This window comes from Rhinoderma darwinii, chromosome 1, assembly GCF_050947455.1.
Source record: "Rhinoderma darwinii isolate aRhiDar2 chromosome 1, aRhiDar2.hap1, whole genome shotgun sequence".
NCBI classification, from domain to species: Eukaryota; Metazoa; Chordata; class Amphibia; order Anura; family Rhinodermatidae; genus Rhinoderma; species Rhinoderma darwinii.
Window position 1 is genome coordinate 342,246,514 of NC_134687.1, and position 12,495 is coordinate 342,259,008.

General features: G+C 44.3%; 1 protein-coding gene across 2 annotated transcripts in view; it reads left to right on the forward strand.

The window, feature by feature from the left end:
* The first annotated feature begins 941 nt into the window (after window positions 1–941).
* NIPSNAP3A (nipsnap homolog 3A) overlaps window positions 942–12,495 on the forward strand; it is a 51,834-nt gene continuing 40,280 nt past the window's right edge. The window contains exon 1 of one of the 2 annotated variants that reach the window (XM_075825984.1): window positions 942–1,244. In XM_075825984.1, coding sequence (XP_075682099.1) covers window positions 1,161–1,244 — 84 coding nt within the window. In that variant the 5' untranslated portion in view covers window positions 942–1,160. Of the gene's footprint in view, window positions 1,245–9,582; window positions 9,668–12,495 lie in introns of those variants that run through there. The other variant, XM_075825995.1, reaches the window with a different exon arrangement.

Here is a 12,495-nt window from a genome sequence, read left to right on the forward strand (position 1 = left end):
CAGGATATGTTATAAAAATAAAAACACAAACTGCCACTCCAGCGCCAATATTGCGGTGGTCCCGTCAGACTTTGTTTATTTTTCTGCAGCGATTACGTGCTGTACATCCATGTGACCACGGTAGCCGATCACTGGCCTCAACGTTGCCTAGCTATACATGCTACCGTTACAGCTGAGACCAATGATTGAATCCTAACAACATATTAACCTCCGCTAGGAGGTATGGATTTTCCAGGTCGGTTCCTCAGGTTGCAGTCCCCAGAATAGTCACTGATTGGCGCCGGTTGTACTGAATTGAAGTAAGAAACGTAGCCGGAGTTGTCAACGGTTTAGCAGTAAGGATGTAGCAAGCCAGAGGATGAGACAGAATTGTAGCCAGGAGTCGATACCAGGAGTAAAACCACAAGAAGCAGGCGACAATTCCTCGCTCCTGGCCTCTCTTTAGCAGCTCTGGGTCCTCTTTAGCTCCAGCCGCCGCACAATGTCCTGACAGGGACAGTCTCTGCAAATTCGGGTCCGTTGGCAGCTATGGATACTGCACTATGCCATTGGTAGTAATGTCCATTTGCTTAGCATGTTGTGGTTTCCAGTAACTTTAATCTGAGTGGTGCCAAAGGCTGGCTATAGCACTCCTTTATTCTGGAAATCAGGGGCTGTGAAAGCTCCTCACATCTATGACACCTCAGAAGATCATTTTGACTGGATTTCACCTTAGTAGTAAAATTTAGAAATAGCAGAAAAACAAACAACCAAATTTATAACCAAAAATAAAATCCAGTTAATTTTAAAATATATATTATAATTTTTATTATAATTTATCTAAAAATAGTCCAACTTGCAATGGTTAGTATTTTTTTTTGCTTTACCCTGCTAGAGCTTATGGTATAGCCCAGACTCCCTATAACTTAGAGCCAGTGGAATAGGCCAGGGGGTGTGGCTAGAGGATCAGGAAGATTATGTTGCAGAGCTTGGTGCAGTCTGTGACCTGGAACCTTGTTGTATAGTGTTAAACAGCACGGTGTCACTACATGCTGCTGTGCCTGTACATTATCATTGACCGTCCGTGTTCCATCAATAACAGAAGTGTCTTATACTTTTCTGTATCCCCAGACGAATACGACATTGCTTTATAGAAAGAGATTATTAAAGGTGTAGACAAGATGATGTGCACATTACGGGCCTTGTTCTTAAAGTGGAAACTACCTGTTGCCTCTGCATGGAGTGACGTGACCAGGAGTGTTCAGGTGAGGGCATAGGCATGCACTTTATATAATTGCAGATCTATTGCTGCATTATGTAGACCTCAGTGGTGCACCCTGGTACGTATTTCGTATGTGTACAATTCAAATAGTTAGGCTCTGTTCACACCATATTCGCCATTTATATTCGGCTTAATCTGCGTACATCTGCATTTTACATTGCCCATCCCCCCTTCCCCCAGCTGTATATGCCAAACTTAACTGGTGAATGCTGTGTGAACAGTGCCATAACATTTTGTTGTAAGGGTATGTTCACACGCAGTAACAAAATACGTCTGAAATTCCGGAGCTATTTTCGCCTGAAAACAGCTCCTGATTTTCAGATGTTTTTTTAACAACTCGCGTTTTTCGTGGCGTATTTTATGGACCGTGTTACGTCCGTAATGGACGGAACGTTTTTCGGCCGGAAGACCCGGACCGAACACAGTGCAGGGAGCTGGGCTCCTAGCATCATAGTGATGTATGATGCTAGGAGTCCCTGCCTCGCTGCAGGACAACTGTCCCGTACTGAAAACATGATTACAGTACGGGACAGTAGTTCCACGCAGAGGCAGGGACTCCTAGCGTCGTACATAAGTATGATGCTAGGAGCCCGGCTCCCTGCACTGAGTTCGGTCCGGGTCTTCCGGCCGAAATACGTTCCGTACATTACGGACGTAACATGCTCGTGTGAACCCAGCCTAACACTTCAAACTATTAGGAAATGTTATTTTTAAGAAACTACAATATACAGTTATTTTTGCAGCGTCTCCCTTTTCTGATCATAGAGGCGGCCAATGGTAGAGAAATCTAATTCTCTTCTGCATCCCTACATGAGTAGTGCACAAAATACGTTCATGGCAGCCTTTAGGCCTCCTTCAAACACAGAATTTTTCTGGCAATTTAAACTGCATCGAAAAACGCTAGTGCTATTAACCGTTTCCCATCGCTAATATGCCTTTTTACGTCAGGGAGGGGTTTTAAAAAATGGCGCATGCTCAGAAGCTGAGCGGGCGCAATAGCCACTGGGCCTCGGCTGTGTTACACAGCAGGGACCCAACGGCAATGCTTGCGATCAGAGACCTCTCTGATCGCAAGCATTTAACCACTCAGGTGCTGGGATCAGGTGTCACCACCGGCATCTGAGGTTTGTTTCACTTTGAGCCGGTTCCCGCGCGGGAAGATCGCCGGAGCCGGGCTATTCCTAAAGCAGCCGGGAGCCTTCTGAACGCTCCCATGCCTGCTATAGCAATATTGACATTGGCAGGTCAAAATAAAAATGCACTAATTTTGCCATAGACTGGGGCGTTTCTTGGTGCGGATTCACAAGCGGTTTCCACGTCAAAATAACCCCGAATTCTTTGAATTGTGTTCACACTAGAACTGACGCAATACCAATCAGCGGTTGTATTCTTTAGTGGCTCCTTTGCTGTTGGAATTGCTTCTGCTTGTAAAGGAGATTATTCTAATATTCATTTAGAGAATTGCTTACTGTTCGGTCCTTTAATTTGATAAGTATGCTCCAAACCACTGTAAATCTGGGTCCACATGTGGCAGAAAAATCTGCCACGTGTGGCCCTGCGGAAACCGGCAGTTAAATCCTCAAGGTTCACCCCTCTATATATTAAAAGGGGTGATATCCACGGTGAAAATCCGCAGTAGAAATTGACATGCTGCGGATTTTAAAATATGCACTTCTACTCAATTTCCGTGCGGAAAAATCCTGCAGCACGTGCATAAGATTTGTTCGTATCTCATCCACATGACTGGTACGGTTATCCGCTGTGGATTTTCCTTGCCCAAATCCGCAGCATTTCTGCTTTTTGTGTGGATGGAACATACAGGATTTAAAACTGGGGGGGTCATTCAAATACGCACAATGTTTCCTAAGAAGCGTGCCCCCCCTCAGCTGATTGACTGGCATAAGTGATGCGGCTAGCATGCTGACACTTCTATATGAACATTCAAAATGTTTATTAATTAGTAGCCATACATTACCCACTAATAAGATCGTGATCACACTGCGACTTCAACGTTTCCCTGTGCGATCTTATCATTTTTAGCAGATACTGTGTCGCTGTTTGACTTGGACTAAATCAGAATTTGTTTACCAAAGGTTGATAATTAGGTATTTTTTTTACTTCGAGATACTGTCATTTCTCCTTCCTTTTTTGTTGCAAAAGTGTCAACAGAAAGTGCAGCCATATTGGGCGTAATATTTTTAATTTGCTCCTAGGAAACTGACAATCAACTGTCATTCTGTCAGCATGTTCTACCGAAACAAAGTAACAATTGTACCATCTGTTGCATAGGAGTTGTGATAGTCACAAATAAAATAGAAAAAGGACAAGGGGGAGATTTCTTCAAACAAGTACAAGGGAAAATTGGAGGAGTTGCACATAGCAACCAATCATATCCCAGCTCTCATTTTTTACTGGCCCTTTGGAGAATGAAATCCACAACATCATTGGTTGCTATGGGCGATGGCACCACTTTTCACTCGTTTTGCTAAATGTCATCCAATAACAAAACAAATTTAATAACTACATTTCGGTTAGCGCTTCTACGTCTGTTTTACTAATGAATGGCATTTTAAAGGGGTTTTCCACATTCTGACAACTGATGACTTGGGGGAACCGGATGGTATGGCACATAGTGCTATGTACGGAGCCCGGAAGCAGTTGGCGCCGTACATAGCATAGCGTCCCTGCTGCAGGTCTGCTCCTACTCGCTTGAATAGGAGCAGAGCTGCAGTACTGCGGCTCGGCCGATTTTGTGTGGCCGGAGCCAACTGCTTACGGCATGTATGTCTGGTACATGGAGGCATCGGACCAGCTGATATGTGCGAGGCCCGGGTGTCGGACCCCCATAGATCATGTACTGATGACCTATCCGGTGGATAGGTCATCAGTTGTCAGAACCTGGAAAACCCCTTTAACATTGAGTGGAAATCCTCTTTAAAGGCATATTCTAGACTTAACATTTATCACCTATCCACTGAGCTGTTCCAGTCTCGTGGATAATCTATTGTATTCCTTTCTTTGTGTGTAGTTCTAATGCCCTTGTTTTTTTGCCGTACTGCTCTTATCTTTTCTTCTTTTTCGAATATAGTTCTGTTTTTTCTGTTTTTTTTCCTTTTAATCAATTATATTGCTAAAGTTTTATTCATTCATACGTTGTTTTGCCGATGTTTTATCTCCTCATTGTAATGGTTGAACCAATTGTATATTGTGTGTTTTTTTTTCTAATGATGACATCATGACTGCACTTTGACCTCTATACATTGTCGGCTTTTTTCAAATATCCTAATGTATTTAATGACCAAATCTGTTTGTGTTTTGTACGGCCTTAGGAAGACTCTTGTCCAGCGTAGAAACGCGTTGCCTGTATTATTATTATTATTATTATTATTATTATTATTATTATTATCTTTATAAAATTAATTACTTTATTTTTACTTTGCTTAGTCTCCGCACTCCTTTTGATCTCTATTGTAGCAGCGTGGTGTATGGTCCATCTTTTTCTGTTTATTGCCCTATTTGTTGCGGTGACCTCCTGGTCGACCGGCTTGGATCTTGGCAGCAGCACCACTTTTACTAACCATCTTTTTGATTTACAACAGTTGTGCCTGTTTTTTTAGCGCAACCGTTATAGGTGAGCATGTAATTGTCTCTACCTAGATGTATTATCACCTTGGATTTACCTGCACTATGTGGCACCATGCATTTTCTTTATAGTGTTTGAATGTATCAGTAGAATGACCATCACACCGTTCAAACTTCTTGTCGCAGTTGGGCGACTGTCGTGGACTGGGGTTCCATTGGGCAGACCTCCACCAATCTGACATTTAAGGGGTAATCCAGCATAAAACAATTATCACCTATCCATTAGATAGGTGATAAATGTTAGTTCAATGGGACCCTGGTACCCATCAGTCACACGACCACGACACTGGAAAACCGCTTAACTGGTTGCCGACACAGGACGAGAACGCTCGTCCTGAGCAGCGGGCACTTGGCGCATTAGGACGAGCATTCTCGTCCTGTGTGACAGCCATCTGTGCGCGCGATCGAGAGCGGGGCAACGGCTGTAATACATTGAAAAGTCAAATGTACTCCAGCTATGAAATTGAGTAGATTATGTACTATAATTTTTACTACCAATTTCTGGCGTACATGATAGTAAATTTGTCACACGCCCATTCTGCCAAGCTCCTCCCATTTTTAGAAGGTATTTAGTCATTTTTAAGATTGCTTGTCTGTAAACCCTACTATACCAGTTACAGTGGTCTCTAGTTTGCATATGGGACTTAAAATATATAGGACAATGGTCCCCAACCAGTGGCTCAGGAGCCACTTATGGTCTGCTGTGTGCAGGGCCGCCATCAGGAATTTCTGGGCCCCATACAGCCAAGATGTCTGGGCCCCCCCCTCCATTACCGGGGGTGGGCAACGGAAATTGTGGCACTCACGTTTGTACGTTATACGCATTAACTGATTTTGGTGCCGATGTCAATTACAGTGAAGGAAACCATGGAGCAGGCAGTGACCGGTTAATGCTCCGGATTTTGATCTATTTAGCTAAAACGTATCCGACTGTATGGCATACAGTGGGATACGTCGCCTGGGGAATGGCCCTGGGGAAACTCCTGAAGTCACTGCCCATGAACAGAGCTGGAGCCTTCTACTAGCGCTCTGCCCAGGGAGTCTGGCACTGTTCCTGATGTCCATATATGTAAAGTGACGTCCGAAGCTACACAAAGCCTGAGTACACGCCCGGAGTGTCGACAATGCTCTGGCCAGGGATTCCGGCCCTAGAGAATCCTCTGATGTCACTTTACATATATGGACAGTGATGTCAGAAGCTTTCCCAGGGACAAAGTCCACGGGTAGAGCACTCGTGATGCTGCCTGGGGACTCCGGAATAACAAAGTCTACTACGTCATTTCATCCTTCAAAAATAAGGTAAACCGACGTCTACCAGCCCGACGGAGGCTAAAAGGACATAATGGAGCCCTGTGAATTATCGTTTACGTTATTTATACTGTAAGGTAGGAGATTTCCTGACTACACGATAAACTTAGGGCAACAACACGATGTGAAGGGGGAAGGGAGGGGGCAGCGCTTGTGAGGATGTAAGGAGCACTAATGCTCCGCTCTTACGTTGCCATTAAAGTTCAATGTGTTTTTCCACAGCAAAAATCGGAGGCTTTCCCTTTGATTCCTGGCGCAGATGCTACAAGCGTGTAGCAGATCCACACGAGAATAAGGCCCTGTTCACACAGTTTTTTTGCCATATTTTTTTCCACGGAATCCGCGACAAAAAACGTCCGAAATCGCCTCCTATTGATTTCCACGGGAGGCGAAGGTGTTTTTTTCCCGTGAGAGAAAGAAGCGACATGCTCTTTCTTCACGCATTTCCGTCTCTGACCTCACATTGACATCAATGGTAGGCAGAGAAAGCCTGAAGGAATTTCAAGGCAGATGTTTCTGCCTGCAAAAAGCTGTGTGAACAAGGCCTAAGTCCCAGTGTCATTCAAAGTTGCTCATCCTCGGCTTTTCCATGTAATATAAATCGCATGCTACTTATTGCTGTGGTGGATTTCTTTTCATGGTGCGGACAAAAATACACGTGGAAAATTTTTCACAGCATGTGAACTGGGTTGCGGAAACCTCATATGCATGGGATGCAGAATCATCGACATGTCATCGGAATCCATATCAAATCCAACATTTGTGAACGGGGCCTTAGTGGGAGTTAAAAAAAAATCTGTTAGGCCAAATGCACACGATACTTATCACGTGCAAATTTGTCGTGGGTATTTTCGTGCGGCAAATCTGCAGTGTAATACAGGACCAGCAAAGTAAATGAGATCAAGAAATCTCATCTACATGTCGCATTTTCTGCACGAAAACTGACCTGCGGTGCGTATTTGAAAATATGATACATGTCACTTTATCTTGCGTTTCCGCTTGCGAATTGTTTCTGACTAGTTTAAAAAATAATAAAATAATCTGCAGCATAAAACCTGCACCTATTTCCGCATCAAAAAGTAAAAACCGCATCTAAAAACTTATTAAAAAACGCACTATTAGGTGCAGAATTTACCTGCGGAATTACCTGCGGTTTTGATACGGGTTTTGTGCACCAAATTCCTCAATGTGTGCGTTACAGAATTTGCTGGGGATTTACAGCAAATTAGCCCTTTACATTGTAAAGGATGAAACACGTTACAATTCTGCAACATTAGGTTATGTTCACACAGCTTATTTTCTGCCGTTTTTCTGGCCGTAAACGTCTGAAATATCAGAACAGAACGCCTCCAAACATCTGCCCATTGATTTCAATGAGAAAAAAACGGCGTTGTGTTCCGATGGGCCGTTCTTTTTACAACGGCCGCGTAAAAAAAACGGCCGCGAAAAAGAAGTGCAGGTCATTTCTGGAGCCGTTTTTCATTGACTCTATAGAAAAACAGCTCCAAAAACGGCCATAAAAAACACAGCGAAAAAAACGAGTTTGCTTTAAAAACTTCTGAAAATCAGGAGCTGTTTTCGCTTGAATATCTCCGTATTTTCAGACTGTTTTTGCGAATTGTGTGAACATACCCTAATAGGCATGCAGCTTATTTAACCCCTTCCCTTCTCAGCCATTTTTTGGATTTTAACTTTTGTTTTTTCCTCTCCACCTTCCAAAAGCTATAATTTTTTTTACTTGAGGGCTTGTTTTTTGCGGTACAAGTTGTAGTTTTTCATGGCACCATTTATTGTACCGCATAATGTACTGGGAAGCTGAATTTTTTTTATTTGTGGGGTGAAATGCTGCACGTGCATGAGGTTCTGACAAACCCCATTCACATGAGTTAGGGCTTATTCAGACTAACGTGTTAATCGTCCGTGTGAAGGATATTTTTTTTAATGGCCGTCACACGGCTGCGTGTATTTCTATGGGGTTATTCACATGGTCGTTGTTCTAACAGACCGTGTGAAGGGCCTGTAAAAAAAATAGGAAAGGTCCTATTTTTGTGCGTTTTCACGGATCCCTCAATAGACTCAAGTCTGTGAAAACGGGTCCCGCACGGCTGCAAATCGGCCGTTCTTCACGTCTGATTTCTCACACGGTTTGAATATCGCCTTAGGCCTTATTCACACAAACGTGTCCGTTTTCCACACGCAGAAAACGTTGCGTTTTGCGCGAGCAAAAGTTCGATGTGGCATCAGCATATGGTGCGTGGCTGCGTGATTTTCGCGCAGCCGGCATCATTATGACACTCTGTTTTGATGTTACAACACAGTAAAGAAGGAGGGGCTTTTATGTTTCCCTTCTCTTCTTTACCAGCTGTAGCGCGAATCACGCGCGTCACCCGGAAGGGCTTCCGTGTGCCGTGCGCGATTTGCATGCACCCAATGACTTCAATGGGTGCGTGCTGCGCGAAACACGGGCAAAGTATAGGACATGTCGTGAGTTTTACACAGCGCACATACGCTGTGTGAAATGCACTGACAGTCTGAACGGCCCCATTCACTAACATAAGTCCGTGCGACGCCAGTAAAAATCACGCTAGTAGTGCGGACGTATAACACGTTCGTGTGAATAAGCCCTTATATTGTAATTTGTAGTGAATTTTCAGTGAGCAATCCGCACCAAAAATAGGAGGCAAGTAAGTGGCCTTATTCAGACGTCCATGTTCAGTTTGTGATATACGGAGCGTGTATCGGCCATATTTCCCGGACCGACCACAGTTCAGGGAGCCGGGTTTCTAGCATCACAGTTATCTATGATCATAGTCCCTCCCTTCCCGTGGGAATACTGTCCCCGGTCCCGTACTGAAAGCATCATTACAATATTCCCGCGGAGCGGCAGGGACACCCAGCAACACTGATAACTATACTATGATGCTAGGAGTCCGGCTCCATGAATTGTGGTCAGCATGGGAAATATGGCCGATACACGCTCCGTTTGTCACGGACCGAACGCGGCCGTCTGAATACAGTGCGGTGAAATCCCATTTTCTTGCCACAATTTTTGCAAAATTGCGGCAAAAACGTGATTTGACCGCGCTGTGAGAATATAGCCTAACAGCACTTTTCATGTCTTGTATCCTTTTTTTATGCAATTTTTGTAATTGCGACACAAATCACGCGGTTTTTCCGCGATTTTTATATAATCGCGGCAAAACTGCGCCATTTTTGCCGCGATTACGAAAATCGCGGCAAAAAAAACGCTAGGAAAACCAAAAAATACCAAAAAACATTCTAATCAACTTTATACATACTACAAACGGGGTCAGGGGGATGGGAAGCAGGATGGATAGGGGAAAATACTCACCAGCCTGCAGGTCCGTTCGGCAGTGTAGAGGAGCTGGGGGGCGGGATCTCCACACGCAGCTTCAGCACATGCTGCATCTTCCCCTTCCAGTGAAGCTACAACAGGTATGCAGGGGGTGCCGCGGGCGTTGCTAGGGGCGGGGTGCCGCGGGCGTTGCTAGGGGCGGGGTGCCGCGGGCGTTGCTAGGGGCGGGGTGCCGCGGGCGTTGCTAGGGGCGGGGTGCCGCGGGCGTTGCGAGGAGGGGGGGCAACAGTCCGAGGGGGGGCAACAGTCCGAGGGGGGGTGGCGACGGCAGCCCGGCGGGCCCCTTTTCTTCATCCGTGTGGCCGGGCCCCTGACGGGAGTACCAGTAATATGTGTGGCTCGCTATAAGGAGCCCTAAGTTGTGACCATATGCTCTTACTACAACATAACATCCACATTAACAATATTAGACATATACTATACCCAGAAAAGTACCTGTTTGGGTGGTGGAATAGCCGTGTGTTAAATTTCAAGCTGAAAAATGTACCTGCATATTTAAATTTTCTAATTTTATGTTTCTCTACATTTAATATGTTAACATTTTTACTGAAATGTCTCCTAGCCATCACTTAAAGTTGAATGTGGCTCACAAGGTATAAAAGGTTGGGGACTGCTGATATAGGGTATTGTTTTGTACAGCCTGCTGACAGGCAGTGATACAGTTAAAAGGGTTGTCCGCTACCGAACAACTGATGACCAAATTGATATGGTTTTCTTATGTTTTACTACTTTTACAAAACTTTTTTTATTTTTCCTCCGATGCAGCTGTATGAGGGCTTTTTTTTTTTTTTGTGGGATGACTTGTAGTTTTTATTGGTACCATTTTGGAGTAAATGCGACTTTCTGGTCACTTTTTATCACATTTTTTGAAGGCAGGTTGAACCGAAAACATTAATTCTGGCACTGTATTTTATTTTTTTTACAGCGCTCGCCGTTCGGCTTAATGAGGCTCTGTCACCAGATTTTGCAACCCCTATCGGCTATTGCAGCAGATCGGCGCTGCAATGTAGATAAGAGTAACGTTTTTATTTTTAAAAAACGAGCATTTTTGGCCAAGTTATGACCATTTTTGTAGTTATGCAAATGAGGCTTGCAAAAGTACAACTGGGCGTGTTTAAAGTAAAAGTCCAAGTGGGCGTGTATTATGTGCGTACATCGGGGCGTGTTTACTACTTTTACTAGCTGGGCGTTCTGATGAGAAGTATCATCCACTTCTCTTCAGAACGCCCAGCTTCTGGCAGTGCAGACACAGCCGTGTTCTCGAGAGCTCACGCTGTGTCGTCACTCACTTCCTGCCCCAGGTCCTGCATCGTGTCGGACGAGCGAGGACACATCGGCACCAGAGGCTACAGTTGATTCTGCAGCAGCATCGGCGTTTGCAGGTAAGTCGATGTAGCTACTTACCTGCAAACGCTGATGATGCTGCAGAATCAACTGTAGCCTCTGGTGCCGATGTGGCCGACACGATGCAGGACCTGGGGCAGGAAGTGAGTGACGTCACAGCGTGATCTCTCGAGAACACGCTGTGTGTCTGTGAACTGCCAGAAGCTGGGTGTTAACGAACAGAAGTGGATGATGCTGATTCGTCAGCATCATACACTCCCATGCCTAACGCCCAGCTAGTAAAAGTAGTAAACACGCCCCGATGTACACACATAATACACGCCCAGTTGTACTTTTACTGTAAACGCCCAGTTGTACTTTTGCAAGCCTCATTTGCATAAATACAAAAATGGTCATAACTTGGCCAAAAATGCTCGTTTTTTAAAAATAAAAACGTTACTGTAATCTACATTGCAGCGCCTATCTGCTGCAATAGCAGATAGGGGTTGCAAAATCTGGTGACAGAGCCTCTTTAAATAACATTATAGTTGGGGAAATACAAAGCAAGTATGCCATGTGTACCCGTATTCTGGTTGTGCAGATGTCCCGCTTGAAGAGAGAACACATGTCTGGTGCAGTGTAGGGTAGATCAGAAAATACAATGAAATTGGGTTTAAACCTGCAAGAAGTTGTTACAAGTACTGGATAGGAAAGCCAAAGCAGGTTTTGAGCTTTGCTGTAATATCTGTTCGTAAGTGAGCAATGAATTTGTCCCATAATTTAAAAAATTGGATTACTTTTTTCTCTTAACATAATGAGGCTACCATCCAGTCCATGCAAAAGATGCACCAAATTTATCACAGTTCATGATAAATTTGATGGATCTTGCTAGACTATCTTTTTTTGCCTTAGGCCTTATTCACACAAACGTGTGCGTTTTGCGTGCGCAAAAAACGCAGCATTTTTTGTGTGCGTTGCAGTGTTGTGTGTAGTTGGTGCGTGGCTGCGTGATTTTCGTGCATATGACATCGTTATGACACTGTTTTTATGTTAAACAGAAATGAAGGTGGATTTATTTGTCCCTTCATTTCTGTAACAACTGTTGCGCGAATCACGCGCAGCACACGGAAGTGCGTCCGTGTGTCGCGCATGATTTTCACACATCCATTGACTTCAATGGGTGCGTGATGCGCGAAAAACGCCCAAGTATAGGACATGTCGTGACTTTTACGCAGCGGACACGCTTCGTGAAAATCACGGACTGTCGGAACGGCCCCAGTGACTAACATATGTGCGTGATTTTCACGCGCGTATCACAGACGTTAAACACGTTCGTGTGAATAAGGCCTTATACCAACTCTTGGTTGGCTTAGTTTTTGTTTGGCGCACTTTGTCACGTTTTAATCCACTCTTTCCCCGCTAAACCACACACCCTTTTCTAGACACAAGTGTCTAGTGAGGCGCAAACATATGTTCTTAAATTAGTCTAAAATGTGGCAAATTGCGTCCAAATTTGACGCTTTTTTCAACACATTCTAGAGACAGACACAATGTTAAATCTGCCCTGTTGCGTCCAAGAAGATAT